The 19,370-nt window shown below is 47.3% G+C and overlaps 1 protein-coding gene across 3 annotated transcripts in view; it reads left to right on the plus strand.

The window, feature by feature from the left end:
• The window catches only part of exoc6b (exocyst complex component 6B), an 800,313-nt gene that overhangs the window by 414,084 nt on the left and 366,859 nt on the right, over nucleotides 1-19,370 (plus strand). For all 3 annotated transcript variants that reach the window (XM_072497736.1, XM_072497737.1, XM_072497738.1), the window contains exons 9-13: nucleotides 534-617; nucleotides 797-843; nucleotides 2,876-2,996; nucleotides 7,803-7,874; nucleotides 15,948-16,045. In XM_072497736.1, coding sequence (XP_072353837.1) covers nucleotides 534-617; nucleotides 797-843; nucleotides 2,876-2,996; nucleotides 7,803-7,874; nucleotides 15,948-16,045 — 422 coding nt within the window. The remainder of the gene's footprint in view (nucleotides 1-533; nucleotides 618-796; nucleotides 844-2,875; nucleotides 2,997-7,802; nucleotides 7,875-15,947; nucleotides 16,046-19,370) is intronic.

The following is a 19,370-nucleotide window of genomic DNA, read 5'->3' on the forward strand; positions in this document are numbered from 1 at the left end:
TATTTTTTCCGTTTTATGTGAACGGAATCAAATTTGGCTGTGACATTCAAAATGAGTTGAATGAAGAATAGAGGGGTTAACAGTAGAGAGGTACACACTGGAAGGGCTTTGGGTTGAAGGGCAGAAGCATGGAACTAATTAGTTATCTTTTTCATTGCGCTAGCACATTCCAAATGGACTGAATGGCCTCATTCTGTGCTTTCTGACTCTATAACTTATCGCAATGCTGAGAACATTTGCTTTTAGCTTTTTTGGTAAATTACAAAGGCAGATTTTAATGAGCGGAAACGTCCATTGACGGAGGTCAGGTAATTGGGTGCTTCAGATAATGGGAGCAATCGGGATAAACTGGTCGAAGGGAAGGAGGTTTTGGGGTGTTCCTGTCTAAATGGGAAGCCTATTGTGTAGACAGGAGCCTTGGTTAAAGGTGTCTGGCTTTCGGCAACAAATCTGCTTTTGTCAGTTCTTAAAAATGTGCTCACGCACTCCCGACTCCAACACACATCCACTTTTCTTCTGTTTCATTTCTCCAGGGTGCCCAAGATACATTTGAGAACTACTACAGGAAACAAAGAAAGAAACAGGCCCGCTTAGTCCTGCAGCCTCCTTCCAACATGGTAGGAATAATCTCCCCTTTCATTTCCATTAACCAAAGAGCATTTTAACCTTGGTGAAACAGTATTCCTTTTTGTTTTTGCCCTGAGTTACTGAGCATGCCAGTGTATGACCCTTTTTTTAAATGCTTTATTTTTGCAGTCCTTTATTGTCCTAACTGAAAATGCTTGTCTTGTTGCAGCATGAAACGCTAGACGGCTACAGGAGGTATTTTAATCAAATTGTAGGGTGAGTGTATGTTTTTCATGCAAAACCAAGAAGAGAAAGTTCCACTGGTGCTATGTTCTCCTGATTTACATTTTCGATTGGTGTTCATTAGTGGAGGGGTTGTGTTAGGTTTTGTTTTCAGGAAAGGGCTTTCGCTACCAGGACGCTTCTCCAAATGCGGGTTCCTTCCTTTGTGCCGCCCCCATTTTGTCTTATTTTCTTTCTGACTATCTCTCTTTCCCATTCCCCCCGCCCCCCCAATCTTGGTAGGTCTCCTCCCCTCAAATCTTTATCTGCAATTCTGGTCGATGTGAATGACCCTGGTAAGAGGGCACTTTAGGCTGAGAATGTCTTCTACTCATTGTCGTGTTCTGCTGGTTGACAGTGTACCTGAATCATTCAGACCAGGTCTTGGTTTCCATCTTGGTTTTCGACTGGAATAAAGGTCGGGCGATGGAGTTGGATCCTGTTCCAGAAGCTATCCAATTAGTCTTGTGAAAAAAGACATTTCAGTCGAAAAATTGAGTGTGAAGATGTCCACTTCTTTTACTGTTCTCTCTATTTCCACCTCTTTATTTCCCCTTTACCTTTACTCTTTTCTGCTCTTTCTGTCCTCCCTCTCTCCTCTCTCCCCTCTGCCCCATTCTTGTCTCTCCGTTTTGCCTCTCCCTTTCCCTTTTCACCAATTCCTTGCTCTCTTTTCCTTCATTCTGTCTTCACCCCCCCCTCGCCTTCTCTCTTTTCCCCCTCCTTCCCTCTGTCTTTCCCCCTTCTGCTGTCCTTTTTTTCAACCTCTCTTCCTTGCCTCCTCTTCCACTTTTCTCCCCTCTCCCTCTGCCCCATTCTTGCTCTCCTTTTTTTCTCTCCCTTCCACCACTCCTTTCCCTTTTCATCAATTCCTTCCTTTTTCCTTTTTTAAAATAAATTTAGAGTACCCAATTCTTCCAATAAGGGACAATTTAGCGTGGCCAATTTACCTATGCACACAGACCCGAGGAATGTGCAAACTCCATACGGACAGTAACCCGGGGCTGGGATCGAACCCAGGTCCTCAGTGCCATGAGGGAGCAGTGCTAACCACTGTGCCACTGTGCTGCCCGACCCCTCTTTTTTTCACCTTTATTCTCCCTTCGCCTTCTCTCTCTTTCCCCTCTCCTTGTCTCGCTTTTACCTCCTCTGTCTTTCCCCCTCCCCATCTCAATGTTTTCCCTTTTTGTTCCCTCCCCATTTCTCCTTTCTGCTGTCCTTTTTTCCTACCTCTCCTCCTTGCCTTGTCTCCCTCTTTTCTCACCTCTCCCTCTTCCCCCTCCACCTCTCCCTCTTCCCCCTCCGCCTCTCCCTTGACCTCGTCTCTCCTCTCCCTTTACTGTTTCTCTCCACTCCTGCCTATCCCTAGGGCAGCACGGTAGCATAGTGGTTAGCACAATTGCTTCACAGCTCCAGGGTCCCAGGTTCGATTCCCGGCTTGAGTCACTGTCTGTGCGGAGTCTGCACATTCTCCCCGTGTGTGCATGGGTTTCCTCCGGGTGCTCCGGTTTCCTCCCACAGTCCAAAGATGTGCAGGTTAGGTGGATTTGCCATGCTAAATTGCCCTTAGTGTTGGGTGGGGTTACTGGATTATGGGGATAGGGTGAGAGTGTGGGCTTGGGTAGGGTGCTCTTTCCTAGAGCCGTGCAGACACGATGGGCCGAATGGCCTCCTTCTGCACTGTCAATTCTATTCTATCTATGATCTATGCCTGTCCCCCCCCTCCCCATTCTCCCTCCGCCCTCCAGAATTGATATTCCTCTCCCCTTGTGAGCGCAAAGATCAATTTTGATTGAAGCAAAACTACAAACTTTTGAGCTCCTGACTTTGAGCAGCATTCACCGAAGATGAGTGTGATTGTGGGTGAGTGAAAGGCAAGCCAGGTGTTTAGCAGTACCCCACATTGCAAGGCTTAACAATGCAACAAATCCTGCCTTAAATCTGTCTGCGGATCGGTTGCGATCATGTGTGTGTTTTTACTGACTGACTTTGTGTCTGATTCTGACTTGTCCTGATTCTCTCTCAGGTTTTTTGTAGTTGAAGACCACATATTGCACACTACGCAGCGTCTGGTGAACAGAGCGTACATTGATCAGCTGTGGGAATTGGCGGTGTCCAAAACCATGTCGGCACTCAGGACTCATTCAGTAAGTGAGATTGTGAAATCTGCCCCCCACTGAACCTCCCCTCCTCCACGTACACGCCCCTCCACCACTCCAGTTCCTGTCTGCGACCATTTCAAAGCACTACTTGTATTGCAAGACATTATTGAACATGGAAACCCTTTACTGCTGATTCTAATTTTTTAAAGCATTTTACTTCTGCTCTGTTCCACTTGTTAAATTGAATTATACCCCTCCTACCCCCATCTTTTGTAGCCCTGTGAATCAGCATGAGCCCTCCACTTTCCCCAAGCAGGCATTATAACTCCTGGCTTCATCGGCCGCCAACCACTGCACACCTACAATCTGGAACTCGCTCTCACTAATCCCCTCTGACAATATCTCCCACCCCACCTTCAAAAGCTTTCTCAATCTACCTCGCGACTGCATCTTACTGTCCTTATCGCTTCTTAGTCCCACTGCAAAGTGCTTTGATTCACATTGGTGTGTGCAAGCTGTTATGTAGATATCCTGGATATCGGTACAGATCCATAACACAAAGATTTGTTTATTGCACGTAAATTTCGGTCACCACTTTGTACAACACAGAAGGGGCCCATTGTACCTTTGGAAACACTTTTTAATAAATAAATAAATAAATCTGTCCTGTTAATCCCAGTGCCTTGCTCTTTCCCGACAGCCCTGTGAATGTTTCCCTTTCAAGTGTTTAAAAGTAAACCGTGAAAACTAGTTTAGGGAGAGGGAAATTTAACCTCTCTTGCTGACTTCTCAGTGGCCCCTGCTGCAAAATGGATATGTTATCAGAAGAAGACAGAATTGGGCTTGACTGTAAATCCTCATAGCCACGCAGTGCCAAACTCCTTGTACATGTTCCCCTCATAATCTTCCTGTGCTAGCCGACTCGTCTCCAGTTCTCGGCTGCCAATGCCAGCTCGGTGGAGGGGCCAAAAAAACATTGAACGGTCAAAGGTGCTGCCTTTCGGATGAGCCAATACGCCGAGGCTCTACCTGCCCTTCCAGGCTGGAACAAATAACATGGTGCTATCGCCATCATGACCGATTATCAAATTATTTGGTTATAAGCACACCATTCTGTTGTGGGATTTTGCTTTGCATAAATTAGCTGCTACATTTCCTAAAATTAGTGGCCACACTTCAGGAAAGTACTTTGGAATGTCCTGAAGTTGCAGTAGGTGCTATATAAATGCAAGTCCTTTCTATCACTGCCGTTTTTTGTGTCACTCGTGATCAAGTTCTCCATGACATCTACCCAGGCGCCTCATACTGCTTCCTAGCCTGTGTAGGTCAGTATAGTTTGCAATTGGATGGTGCCTTTAAATCGGATAGATATCTCTGGTCATTTTATGGAGGATTTTGGGAATACATTTTAATGGCAAGTCAAAGGGATGTGAGCAGAGATGACCATCAACCTCGTCCGAAGCAATGAGTGATGTAGAGGTCTCCAAGGAGAAAATGCCAGAAGGTGGGACTAGAGAGTGGGGCGAAGGCTTAACCTGGGCTCAATGCAATCATTTAAAGCTCCAGCACATTGGTCCATGCTCTCACCTCCACTACTCAATCAAAAGACACCTGCCCGCTCCTTCCAAGTTCAGCAGCAGATATTTCAGTGTATTCTATAATTTGTAATTTAATTAATATTTATGACAATTACTTATTCTTTGTAGGTAAGGAGTAGGGCGCACGGCCCCCTGTGCCTGTTGTTCCATTTAGTAAGATCATTGGCTGATTGTTCTATCTCCAGGACGAGTCATGTCCCTAGATGAGCTGTTCTAGCAGAGCGCAAAATACTGGAATCTTCCCTGCAATGGGGGAAATTGCCAGGTACGTCCTGTCTATAGAACGCAGGACAAATCCAACCTGGCCAGTTACTGCCCCATCAGTCTACGCTCAATCATCGGCAAAGTGATGGAATGGGTCGTCAGTAGTGCTGTCCAGGGCCATTTATTCAGCAATAACCTGCTCACTGCCACTCAGTTTGGGTTCCATCATGGCCACTCAACTCCTGACCTCATTATGGCCTGGGTCTAAAAAATGTACAAAAGAGCTGACCTCCAGATGTGAGGTGAGAGTGACTTCACTTCACATCAAGGCAGCATGTCACCAGGTGTGGCACAAAAAGTCAGTGGAAATAAGATGGAAAACTCTCTGGTGGTTGAAGTAACACCTAGCACAAAGGAAGATGGTTGTGGTTGTTGGAGGTCAATCATTTCAGACCTCCGACATTACCCCAGAAGTTCCTCAAGGTAGTGTCCGATGCCCAAACATCTTTAGCTGATTCATCAACGATGTTACCCCATCATAAGGTCAAAAGTGAGGATATTCGCTGATGATTGTACGATGTTCAGCAGCATTCACGATTCCTCCGATACTGAAGCAGTCCGTTTCCAAATGCAGCAAGATCGGGACAATATTCAGGCTTTTGCTGATGAGTGGAAAGTATCGTTCACACCATACAAGTCTCAGGCAAATACCATTTCCAACAAGCGGGAATCAAAATACCTCCTGATTACAATCAGTGGCATTGCCATTGCTGAATCTCACATGATCAACATCAAGCGTTTACCATTGACCAGAAACTGAACTGGACGAGCCATGTAAATAACATGGCTGCGCAAGCAGGTCAGAGTTCAGGAATTTTGTGGCGAGTAACTCACTTCCTGACTCCTCAAAGCCTGTCTACCATCTACAGGCACAAGTGAAGAGAGGCAAATACTCTCCACTTGCCTGGATGAGTGCAGCTCCAGCAACACTCAAGAAGTTCAACAGCATCCACGATAAAGCCTATCTATCACAGTCACCATTCAGTCCCGCCATCACTAACATAGTGGCAGCAGTGTGTCCCATCTACAAGATGCACTGCAGCAACAAAACAAGGATCCTTTAACAGCACCTTCCAAACCCGCAGCGTCTACCACCTAGAAGGACGAGAGCAGCAGATACCTGCGAACACAACCACCTGCAAGTTCCCCTCCAAGCCACACACCATTCTGACTTGGAAATACATTGCAGTTCCTTCACTGTTGATGTGTCAAAATACTGGAACTCCTTCCACAACAGCACGCTGGGTGTACTTGCATCCCTGGACTGCAGTGGTTCAAGAAGGAAGCTCACCACCACCTTCTCACGGCAATTGGGGACGGAACCAATGCTGGCCTTGCTAGCGACGTTCACATTCTGTAAAAGAATAAAAAACAACTTCTCTTTCCTGATCTCTCCCCATATTCACTGATTCCCACAGTGTCAATCTATCGCGTTCTCGAATACAGTAATAACTCTATCACTGTTCTGTTCAAAGTTGTTTTCATTATAATGTTGCCAATGCAATAGGGAGAATATATAATAATAATCTTTATTGTCACAAGTAGGCTTACATTAACACTGCAATGAAGTGAAAAGCCCCTGGTGGCCACATTCCGGCGCCTGTTTGGGTGCGCAGAGGAGAATTTAGAATGTCCAATTCACCTAATAGCACATCTTTCGGGACATGTGGGAGGAAACCGGAGCACCCGGAGGAAACCCACGCAGACATTGGGAGAAGGTGTAGATTCCGCACAGACAGTGACCCAAGCTGGGAATCGAACCTGGGACCCTGGAGCTGTGAAGCAACAGTGCTAACCACTGTGCTATCGTGCCGCCCATATATCCTTTTAAAGCGGAGAGTGCATGTCGATTGGAACCAGAGGACTGGCGAGTTCACGGGAGGGTTATGAGGTTAGAGGAGGTTACTGAGATAGGGAGGTGCAAGGATATAGGATTAAATCATAGAATTCCTACAGTGCAGAAGGAGGCCATTCAGCCCATCGGATCTGCACCAACCCTCCGACAGAGAACACCACCCTACCTCAATCCCCCACCCTGTCCCCATAACCCCACCTGACCTTTGGACACTGAGGGACAATTTAGCCTGGCCAATCCACCTAACCTGCACATCTTTGGAGTGTGCGAGGAAACCGGAGCACCCGGAGGAAACCCATGCAGACACGGGGAGAACGTGCAAACTTGACAAGCGCACCCGATATCGGAATATACTCGGTCCCTGGTGCTGTGAGACAGCAGTGCTAACCACTGTACCACTGCTGCCCTTGATGCTCCACTTTGAGTTTGAAAGGCTTGTTAACTGTTACATGAACACAAAACTGAGGGAAGTGAAGAGGACCATCATTTTGGGTCTGAAAAACAATGCATCAGAGAAGGAAATGAAGCAGTGAGTGTTGTCTTCAACTTGATTCTGGCCTTACAACAGTGACCATAATTTACAAAGTACTTCAATAGCTGCGAGTTATGTTGGTATGGTTTGAGGGAATAAAAGTTGGTATATACATACGAATAGTGTCGTCTTTCTAATACTCTGAAGATGAAGAGCTTCAATGTTATGTCTGGCCCAGTCATACAGTGGGCAGCACGGTAGCACAAGTGGATAGCACTGTGGCTTCACAGTGGCAGGGTCCCAGGTTCGATTCCCTGCTGGGTCACTGTCTGTGCGGAATCTGCACGTTCTCCCCGTGTGTGCGTGGGTTTCCTCCGGGTGCTCCGGTTTCCTCCCACAGCCCAAAGATGTGCAGGTTAGGTGGATTGGCCATGATAAATTGCCCTTAGTGACCAAAAAGGTGAGGAGGGTTTATTGGGTTGCAGGGTTAGGGTGGAAGTGAGGGCTCAAGTGGGTCGGTGCAGACTCGATGGGCCGAATGGCCTCCTTCTGTACTGTATGTCCTATGTCTATGATCATAGGTTACTCACAAATTTAGATACGTTGAACGACAATTTGAATTTGTCTGGCATTAAACATCTTTCTTTTTCCCTCCCATTCAGTCATACTGCTCTGACCCGAACTTGGTCTTGGATTTGAAGAATCTTCTTGTACTGTTTGCGGACACTCTGCAGGTAACTTCCCAGAGCTGCACTTCAATAAAGCCTTGTACCAGGGAGTGTTAAGGTTGAGACAGTTACTTTATTCTTTATAAATAAGAATGTCAGAAAAAGGAACAAGAGTAGGCCATACAGCCTGTCAAGCTTGATCTGTCATTTAAAAGAATTGTTGGCTGACCTTCTAAATCAACTTCACTTTCCCAGTTTATCCCCATATTTTCTGATTCCCATAGTGTTGAACAATACATCAATCCCATTCTTGAATACATTATAAGTCCTCGAGATTGCTGTGTATAGTGTTTTTTTTGTTACATGTTGCCAATCGAATAGGGAGCATACATCCTTTTAAAATTGTGATGTTCAGTATTACAGCACTCTTGATCTTGTAGGCTCCGTTTGCTGTTCTGCTCGCTGTCACGCTCCTGCCCTGCTTCTGTCCTGTTGGCTGCCACGTACCCAGGAGTGTTCAGGAGAATTTTCTACAGCAGTATGTGTCCAGTTCGACAAGAAAGGGTGTACTGCTAGACCTGGTTCTTGGAAATGAGGTGGGCCAAGTAGATCAAGCGTCAGTGGGGGAACATTTGGGCAACAGTGATCATTGTATCATAAGGTTTAGGATGAGGGTAGAAAAAGACATTGGGCAACCCAGAGTAACAATAATTAACAGGGCCGACTTCAATGGGGCAAGAATGGAGCTGGGCCGGATAGACTGGGACGAAAGCTCGCCGGGCAAAACTGCAACTGAACAATGGGCTACCTTAAAAATGAATGGATTGGGCACAAGTCCATTTTTTTTCCAGAGAATTCCTAGAGTGCCGAAGGAAGCTATTCAGCCCATCAAGTCTGCACCTACACTCCAAAAGACCACCCCACTAAGCCCACTCCCCTGCCCTATCCTTGTAACCTCACCTAACCTTTGGACACTAAAGGGTAATTTAACATGGCAAATCCACCTAACCTGCACATCTATGGACTGTGGGAGGAAACCGGAGGACACGGGGAGGACATGCAAACTCCACACTGGCAGTTACCCAAGGCTGGAATTGAACCCGGGTCCCTGATGCTGTGAGACAGCAGTGCTAACCATTGTGCATCCCCAAGTCAACGTATATTCGCTCAAAAGGGAATGGAAAAGGCGATAGAAATTAAGGTAAAAAAGAAAAAGTGTGCATATGACCAGTATTGGGTAGAAAATGCAGTTGAGAACCAAGTTGAATAAAGGAGGTTCAGCGGGGAGGTGAAAAATCACAGAGAAGCGAAGAGGGATTATGAAAAAGACTGGCAGCCAAGGTAGAAGGGGATCCCAAAAGCTTTACAGACATATATATATATATATATATATATATTTCTATTTATATTAAACGGATGGTAATAGGAGGAGTAGGGCCAATTAGGCCCCGAAAAGGGAATTTACACATGAGGCAGGGAGCATGGCTGGGATATTAAATGAATACTTTTCAGCTGTCTTCACTAAGGAGGTTCAATGCGGAGAAGTGTGAGGTGATGCATTTTGGTAGGAAGAACATGGATAGACAATGTAAAAGAAGGGGTACAATTTTGAAGTGGGTGCAGGAGCAGGGGGACCTGGGTGAATATATGCATAGATCATTGAGGTGGCAGGACAGGTGGAGAGAGCAGTTAATAAATCAAATAGTATTCTTGGCTTTACTAATAATAATAATCTTTATTCTTGTCACAAGTAGGCTTACATTAACACTGCAATTAAGTTACTGTGAAAAGCCCCTAGTCGCCACACTCCGGCACCTGTTCGGGTACACGGAGGGAGAATTCAGAATGTACAATTCACCTAACAAGCATTTCTTTTGGGATTTGTGGGAGGAAACCGGAGCACCCGGAGGAAACCCACGCAGACACGGGGAGAACGTGCAGACTCCGCACAGACAGTGACCCAAGCCGGGAATTGAACCTGGGACCCTGGTGCTGTGAAGCAACAGTGCTAACCACTGTGCTACTGTGCCGCCCATAAAGGCACAGAGTACAAGAGCAAAGAGATTATGCTGAGCTGATACAAGACCCTAGTTGGATCTCGTATACAGTTCTGGGGACCTCACTTTAGGAAGGATGTGACCGCATTGGAGAGAGTGCAGAAGAGCTTTACAGGACTGGTTCTAGGGTTAAGAAACTTCAGATATGAAGGTAGATTGGAGAAGTTGGGACATGGATAGGTTTCTTCCTATCTATGCCCTTCATCATTTTGTATATCTCAATCAGGTCGCCTCTCCGCCTTCTCTGCTCTAAGAAAAACAAGCCCAGCTTCTCTTCATAGTTGGAACTCTCCAGCCCAGGAAACAACTTGGTGAATCCCCTCTGCTCCCTTTCTCGTGCAGCCACATTCTTCCTCTTGTGTGGCGACTGGAGAGAAACTGTTTCTGCCTGTAAAAGGATTAGCAACAACAGAGGGCAGAAATTTAAAGTGATCTGCAAAAGAAGCAAATGTGATGCGAGAAAAGACTTGTTCACACAGCGAGTGGTTGGGGTCTGGAACGTGCTGTCTGGAAGTGTGGTGGAGGCAGGTTCAATCGAGGCATTCAACAGGGCATTCGATGATTATTTGAACAGAAACAATGTGTAGGAGTGGGGGGAAAAGGCAGGGGAATGGCAATAATTACAGGGATTGGGTTACAAGGCGAGATTACTCAAATTAGACCTGTTTTCACTAGAATTTGGAAGGTTAAGGGGTGATCAAAGTATCCAAGATATTAACAAGGAAAGACAGGGTAGATAAACTATTGCCACTGGTTGGAGATTCTAAAATTAAGGGGTACAGCCTAAACATAAAGGCTAAACCGGTCAGGAGAGATGTTGGAAGCACTTCGCTCAAAGGGTGGGAAGAGCAGTTGACGCTAGATCAGTTGTTAAATTTAAATCGGAGTTAGATAGATGTTGTTGAGCAAACACGTTGAGGGACATGGGCCAAAGGTGGGATATGGAGTTCGGTCCCAGATCAGCTCTGATCTTATTGAATGGCGGGACAGGCTCGAGGGGCTGAATGGACTACTCCTGTTCCTATCACAATGCTCCTATGGGGAGCCGCCTTGTCTTCTGCCTCGCTCCCGCCCTGTGTCCAGCCTCCTGCCTCGCTCTTGCCCTGTCTCCTGCCTCGCTCCCGCCCTGCCTCCTGTCTCCCACCCTGCCTCCTGTCTCCCGCCCTGCCTCCTGCCACACTCTCACCCTGCCTCCTGCCTCTCTCCTGCCCCGTCTCCTGCCTCTCTCTCGCCCTGCCTCCTGCCTCTCTCTCGCCCTGCCTCCTGCCTCGCTCCCGCCCTGTCTCCTGCCTCTCTCCCGCCCTGTCTCCTGCCTCTCTCCCTCCCTGTCTCCTGCCTCTCTCCCGCCCTGTCTCCTGCCTCTCTCCCGCCCTGTCTCCAACCTCACTTCCGCCCTATCTTCGCTCCCGCCCTGTCTCCTGTCTCCGGGAGAGAGGCAGGAGACAGGGCGAGTGAGGCAGGAGACAGGGTGCCTGGCAGAGGGGAGCCTGGCCTCTCCTCTCTGCTCACTGCTATGCTCCAAATGTCTCAAATGTCCAGGTGAAAGAGCCCGCGGACTTACTCGCTGGGACCAGGGGGGGTGGAGTCCATGGGAGGCAGACCCACCGGGGCCCGGGGGTGAGACTGGCTGTGGGTCCTATCAAAATTCATACATTAATTCTTCTGGGAGAATCTGATTTGCTTAAACTTGTATTTTGTTTAAAGAGTGCAACTCGCCCGTTAAGTTGGGAATTACTGTAAACTCAGCGAGCCTCTATGGTGAAAATTCCCTGTGCTCACACCTGCTGAGGCAAGACGTTTTCTGTCTTTTCTCTCCGAAATTATTCTTTATCCTAAGACTCTGACCGTCTACACTCTCCAGTTATGGGAAGCAGCCTCTCGGCATCTACCCAGTCAAATCCTGTGAGAATTTTGATTGTTTTCTGTGAATCACTGACTTTAGGATGCAGACACTATCGTACGAGGAATGACACAATCAAGGCCACTGTTTCTTGATGTCCATGGAGAATCAAACAGAAGAAAAATGCAATCTGTAAACATCATTATGAACTTGCGTGATTAAACAAGGTTTAATGCCTTCAGTCAGGGTAACCCAGGTCGAGTTAGGATTTAAGCAGTGCTGTTGCCTTCCTAAGGACTTGGTTTTTATGAATTGAAATCTCAGTCTACTGAGTCAGCACGCTGTAAATTTCATCATTAAAGTCATTCATGTTAGTTCTCACTGCTGGTGAGGACTTTTAACGAGGCTCGAGAGAATCCTCCCCCCGACAATGTCGCAGGCCTCGATTTCACATTTTCTTAAACGGGATAAGGATCCTGAGCAGTGTGGGTCATATAGGCCGATCTCGCTCTTGAAAGTGGATGCCAAGTTGTTGGCTAAGATATTGGCCACAAGAATAGAAGACTGCGTTCCGGGGGTGATAGGGGAAGACCAGACGGGATTCGTTAAGGGCAGGCAACTCGAGGCCAATGTTCGGAGGCTTTTAAATGTTATTATGATGCCCTCAGAAAGAGGAGAGGCGGAGGTGGTGGTAGCGATGGATGCGGAGAAGGTTTTTGATCATGTGGAGTGGGAGTACCTGTGGGAGGCGCTGGGAAGATTTGGGTTTGGTGAGGGCTTTATTGGCTGGGTACGGTTGCTCTGCCAGGCGCCTGTAGCGAGTGTGCGTATGAACCGGCTGTGATCGGGGTATTTTGAATTGCATCGAGGGACGAGGCAAGGGTGCCCCCTCTCCTCGTTATTGTTTGCTCTAGCTATAGAGCCACTGGTGATTGGCGCCAAGAGCTTCAAGGAACTGGCAGAGGCTGGTTCGGGGGTGGGGTGGGGGGTTGGGGGGGGGGGGTGGGGGGGGTGGAGCACTGGGTCTCGCTCTACGCGGACGATTTGCTTTTGTACATTTCGGACCCGTTAGAGGGGATGGGGGAGGTTATGCAGATCTTGGGGGAATTTGGCAGTTTTTCGGGATATAAATTGAACATGGGGAAGAGCAAGATCTTCATGATTCAGGCTGGAGGGCAGGAGGAGAGACTGGGAGAGCTGCAGCTTAGAATGGTAGGGAAGAGCTCTCGCTCTCTGGGAATCCAGGTGGCTCGGTAATGGGAGGCACTGCATAAGCTTAATCTATCCCGGTTGGTGGAGCAAATGGAACGGGACTTTAAAAAATGGGACTGTCACTGGCGGGGAGGGTACAGACCGTGAAAATGACGGTCCTCCCAGATTTCTGTTGGTCGTTCAGTGCCTCCCCATCTTCATCCCTAAGGCTTTTTTCAAGCGGGTGAACAAGATCATCTCGGGCTTTGTATGGGCGAATAAATCCCCGCGGGTGAAGAAAATGTGTTTGGAGCGTAGCCGGGGGGAGGGTGGGTTGGCGCTGCCGAACTTATGCAACTACTACTAATTTTGCGGTTAACATTGCCATGATTGGGAAGTGGGTAATGGAGGAGGGGTCGGCATGGGAGCGGTTGGAGGCGGCGTCTTGTAAAGGCACCAGTGGGAGCATTGGTAACGGCACCTCTGCCGTTCTTGCCGGTCCGATACTCCACAAGTCCGGTAGTAGTGGCGGCACTGAGGATCTGGGGACAATGGAGGAAGTATAAGAAGGTGGAGGGTGCGACGGTCTGGACCCCGATTTGTAACAACCACAGGTTTGCACCGGGCAGGCTGGATTGCGGGTTCCAGAGCAGAGGGCAGGAATTAGAAGGATGGGGGATCAATTTATAGACGGGAGCTTTCCCAGCTTGAAGGCGCTGGAAGATAAATTTAAACTGCCACCAGGGAATGGTTTTAGATATTTGCAAGTGCGAGACTTCCTGAGAAAGCAGGTGCCGGCCTTTCCGCTGCTGCCGCCACGGGGGATACAGGATAGAGTAGTGTCCGGTACCTGGGCGGGGGAGGGGAAGGTGTCGGATATCGACCAGGAGCTGTTGGAGGCGGAGGAAACCTCGATGGAGGAGCTTAAGGGCAAGTGGGAGGACGAGCTAGGTGGAGAGTTCGACGCAGGCCTATGGGCGGACGCCCTAAGCAGGGTCAATTCCTCCTCATCGTGCGCCAGGCTTAGCCTAATACAATTTAAGGTGGTCCACCGGGCACACACGATGGCGACGAGGATGAGCAAGTTTTTCGGGGTAGACGATAGATGTGCGAGGTGCGCGGGAACCCCAGCAAACCATGTCCACATGTTCTGGGCACACCCGAAGCTCAGAGGGTTTTGGCAGGGGTTTGCGAAGGCAATGTCCACGGCGCTAGAAACACGGGTGGTGCCGAGTCCGGAGGCAGAGATCTTTGGAGTGTCAGAAGATCCGGGAGTTCAGGGAGTGAAAGAGGCCGACGTTTTGGCCTTTGCCTCCCTGGTAGCCCAGAGACGGATCCTTTTAATGTGGAGGGACTCCAAGCCCCTGAGTGTAGAGACCTGGGTTAGTGACATGGCTGGGTTTCTCAGTCTTGAGAAAATAAAGTTTGCCTTAAGAGGGTCAATGTTGAGGTTCTCTCGGAGGTGGCAGCCGTTCGTCGAGTTTCTCGGGGAAAATTAAAATGTCGGCAGAAGCAGCACTTTGAAGGGGGGGGGACGGGCGGATCGGTGTTAGATGGTTGAGGTGTGTGAAGATTGGGTCAGATGGGGAAATGCTTATTTTACCATGTCATTGTTATAAAAATTTTGCACATAGAACATAGAAAAATACAGCACAGAACAGACCCTTCGGCCCACAATGTTGTGCCGAACCTTTGCCCTTGATTAATCATAGATTATCATTGAATTTACAGTGCAGAAGGGAGGCCATTCGGCCCATTGAGTCTGCACCGGCTCTTGGAAAGAGCACCCCACCCAAGGTCAACACCTCCACCCAACGCTAAGGGCAATTTTGGACACTAAGGGCAATTTATCATGGCCAATCCACCTAACCTGCACATCTTTGGACTGTGGGAGGAAACCGGAACACCCAAAGGAAACCCACGCAGATGTGCAGATGAGCAGACTCCACGCAGACAGTGACCCAAGCCAGAATCGAACCTGGGACCCTGGCGCTGTGAAGCAATTGTGCTATCCACAATGCTACCGTGCTGCCCTTAAGAACAAATAAATCTACACTATATCATTTTACCGTAATCCATGTACCTATCCAATAGCTGCTTGAAGGTCCCTAATGTTTCCGACTCAACTACTTCCACAGGCAGTGCATTCCATGCCCCCACGACTCTCTGGGTAAAGAACCTACCTCTGATATCCCCCCTATATCTTCCAACATTCACCTTAAATTTATGTCCCCTTGTAATGGTTTGTTCCACCCGGGGAAAAAGTCTCTGACTGTCTACTCTATCTATTCCCCTGATCATCTTATAAACCTCTATCAAGTCGCCCTTCATCCTTCTCCGTTCTAATGAGAAAAGGCCCAGCACCCTCAACCTTTCCTCGTCAGACCTACTCTCCATTCCAGGCAACATCCTGGTAAATCTCCTTTGCACCTTTTCCAGAGCTTCCACATCCTTCCTAAAATGAGGCGACCAGAACTGTACACAGTACTCCAAATGTGGCCTTACCAAAGTTTTGTACAGCTGCATCATCACCTCACGGCTCTTAAATTCAATCCCTCTGTTAATGAACGCTAGATACCTTAATAAAATATATATTTTTTAAATCACTCATGTTTTTATCCCAAGCCTGTGTTTCGAAGGACTTGTAGGACAGAAGGGAGACTAAGCTGGGGTTGGATGTCCCACAGGTCAGAGGCCCTGATTTTATGTTGGTGATGGTGCAATGAGCCTTGGTGACAATCTTCAGGATTTTGGAGAAGGAAGATTGAGTAGGACAATCTAGGAAGGCCGAGGAAGCAAAGTTCAGAGGAATGCGATACAGAGGTTTTCTGAATTAGAGCTGAGACGAGCTCCTATCGATGAAGCCTTTTGCTGCAGGTAGTCATGGTAACAGTGATTCTGATACTGCTGATACCAGAGATTGGAATTATTTCTTCAAAGGTGGTTTTGGCTGTATTTCTTTCTTTCACACCCTATCAACCTTAGTGTGTTTGTCCTGAGCATTCGCTGTTCAGAATGCTGATGTTTGAAGTACTTGCATTTCTTTTGCAGGGTTATGGATTTCCAGTCAATCAGTACTTCGACATGCTACTCGAGATCCGAGATCAGTACGGTGAAATTCTGCTCAAGAAGTGGTCCGGGGTCTTCAGGTAAGATGGAATACCCTTCTTAGAGTTTACAAACAAAGCAATGAACAGTCCTCCTTTACTTCTGCCCAGTTTAATCCAACCTGGAGTGCACTTGCTTTACAAATGCGAGTTGTTATTTTTCACTGTTTAGCACAGTGGCATAGTGGTTAGCACTGCCACCTCACGGCGCCGGGGACCCGGGTTCAATTGTGGCCCTAAGTCACTGTCCATGTGGAGTTTGCACATTTTCCCTGTATCTGTGTGGGTCTCACCCCTACAACACTTTTTGCGTAGGGTTGGTGGACTGGCCACACTAAATTGCCCCTTAATTGGGGGGAGAAAAAATATTTGTGAAGGTTTAAAAGTCTCTCTGGCTATAAGCTACCCTTGCGTAATGTGATTGAGCAGTTTTATTCCAGTTTTCACTGATCCATGCTGACAGCTTATACTAAAGTGAAATGAAAAAATGAATGAAAATCGCTTATTGTCACAAGTAGGCTTCAAATGAAGTTACTGTGAAAAGCCCCTAGTCGCCACATTCTGCCACCTGTTCAGGGAGACTGGTACGGGAATTGAACCGTGCTGCTGGCCTGCCTGGGTCTGCTTTCAAAGCCAGCAATTTAGCACAGTGTGCTAAACCAGCGAAGTTCAGACACAATAAGCTTGATTGTGGTAGGAAACTGAGAAAATGTCACTCTGATTCAATAGAAGGTGCTTAAGGTAGGTAATTCCGTTCGATAAACCTCACCCTGAATATAACACAAATTAAGAATGTTTGCTGTAAAGAGTGCAAAGAGAGCTTCTGAATCTGACTCTTGCTGGACTTCTTTTCGGAATGTTTGATAGGATGGTGCAGAGGAAACTTTGTCCAAAGTCTAACCCATCTTGTACCTGTTGCGAGGGAATCTATATTTAAAAATGTAATTTCCATGTTTATGAGGCAGACCCTCCCTCAATACAGGAACTGAACTGGAAAGGAAACTGACAAGGGTAAACCTAGAAATAAAACTGAACTTCCTTGTTTGATATAAAAGAATACAGATCAGCCCAAGCTGTGCAGTAGCAGTCTGCTGGAGCAGTACAGGCAAAGTGAAGATCTAGATCTAGAAACTCAGAATAAGCAAAACGAATATGGGTTTCGGACTTGAAGATCATGTTGGTGGGTTTACACCACCCAGACCAAATTGAGCAAGCTGTAGATGCCATTTGTAAAGCTTGGGTTGGTTGTGCACTGCTGATGGCTGGGGATCAAACTAGCTCCGAGAAGAAGCTAGGCGAAGCAGTGATGAAGTGGCATAGTGACATTATCGCTGGACTAGTGACCCAGGGTAATGCTCTGGGACCTGGCTTTGAATCCCACCACGGCAAATGGTGAAATCTGTGGCGCTGGCCTATATGTGACTCCAGGTCCATAGCAATGTGGTTGACTCTTAAGTGCTCTCAAGGATGGACATCCACATAGCATGAGCGAATAAGAAAAATGATGATAGTGACCCCTAGTTCGAGATTCTCCCACATGAGGAAACATCCCTCCACAAAGGGCTGCACAGTGGTTAGCACTGCTGCCTCACAGCACCAGTGTTCATGTGTTGTTTCCTGCCTTGGTGACTGTCTGTGTGAAGTTTGCTCGTACTCCCTGTGTTTGCGGTGGTTTTCCTCCGGGTGCTCCGGTTTCGTCCCACTGTCTAAAGATATGCAGGTCAGATAGGTTGGCCATGATCAATGTGCAGGGTTACGAGGATAGGGCCTCGGAATGGGCCTCGGTAGCGTGCTCTTTCGGAGGGCCGGTGCAGACTCGCTGGGCCGAATGGCACCTTTATCCACTATCGGAATTCTTCAGACTCAGTGGATCCACCCTGTTAACACCCCTCAGGATCTTCAAGGTTTTGATCAAGTCGTCTCTTACTCTTCTAAACTCCGAGAGCTGGTGATTGACTTCAGTGAGCGAAGTATTGTACACACTCCTGTCTGCATCAATGGTGCCGAGGTGGAGATGGTTGACAGCTTCCTGGTGTGCACGGCACCAACAACCTGTCCTGGTCCACACACGTCAACGCTACGTCCAAGAAAGAACAACAGCGCCTATGCTTTCTCAGGAAACGAAGGAAATTCGGCATGTCCACATTGACTTTACCAACTTTTACAGATGCACCATAGAAAGCATCCTATCAGGCTGCATCACAGCCTGGTATGGCAACTGCACAGCCCAAGTCTGTAAGAAACACAGCCCGCTCCATCACACAAACCTGCCTCCTATCCATTGACTCTGCACCTCCTGCTGCCTTGGGAAAGCGGGCAGCATAATCAGAGGCCCCTCTCACCTGGCTCATTCACTCTTCCATCATGCAGGAGGTACAAAAGTTTGATAACACACATTAACAAATTCAAAAACAGCTTCTTCCCCACTGTTACTAGACTCCTAAATGACCCTCTTATGGACTGAACTGATCTCTTTACACATCTTCTCTACTGTGTAGTACTACAGTCCTGTATGCTTCACCTGATGCCTGTGTCTATGTATTTACATTCTGTATTTATGTATGCCAAATGTTTTTTTTAATGCATGAAATGATCTGTCTGGACTTCACTGTACCTTCATACACGTGACAATAATCAAATCCAATCCAGGGGTTACGAGCGCAGCCTGTCCAACCTTTCCTCATAAAACAACCCACTCATTCCTGGTATTAATCTAGTAAACCGTTCTGAACTGCTTCCAAAGCTTTTTCATCCTTCTTTAATTAAGGAGACCAATTCTGTACACAGTACTCCAGATGTGGTCTCACCAATGCCCTGTATAACTGAAGCATGACCTCCCTACTTTTGTATTCAATTCCCCTCACTATAAACAACAACATTCTACTCGCTTTCCTCATTACTTGCTGTACCTGTAACCTTTTGCGACTCACGCACCAGGGCAGCCCCTTCATCTCCGATCTCTGTAATCTCTCACGCTTTGGATAATGTGCTTTTTTATTCTTCCTTCCAAAATGGATAATTTCACGTTTTCCCACAGTGTACTCTATATGCCAGATCTTTGCCCACTCATTTAAATATCCATATCCCTCTGGGCCGGATATGCCCCCTTCACAATTTACCTTTGTGTCATCAGCAAATTAAGCAACCTTCCCTTTAATCTCTTCATCCAAGTTATTTATGTAAATTGTAAAATCTGGAATTAAAAGCTCGTCTCCGTCATGGTGACTATGAACCATTGTTGATTGCCCATTTGGTTCATTAATTTCCTTCAGGGAAGGAAATGTGCCGACAAGCGACTCCAGACCCACAGCAATGTGGTTGACTTTTAACTTACCTCTGAAATAGCCGAGCAAGCAACTCAGTTTAT

Source organism: Scyliorhinus torazame, chromosome 3 (genome assembly GCF_047496885.1).
Source record: "Scyliorhinus torazame isolate Kashiwa2021f chromosome 3, sScyTor2.1, whole genome shotgun sequence".
Lineage (NCBI taxonomy): Eukaryota > Metazoa > Chordata > Chondrichthyes > Carcharhiniformes > Scyliorhinidae > Scyliorhinus > Scyliorhinus torazame.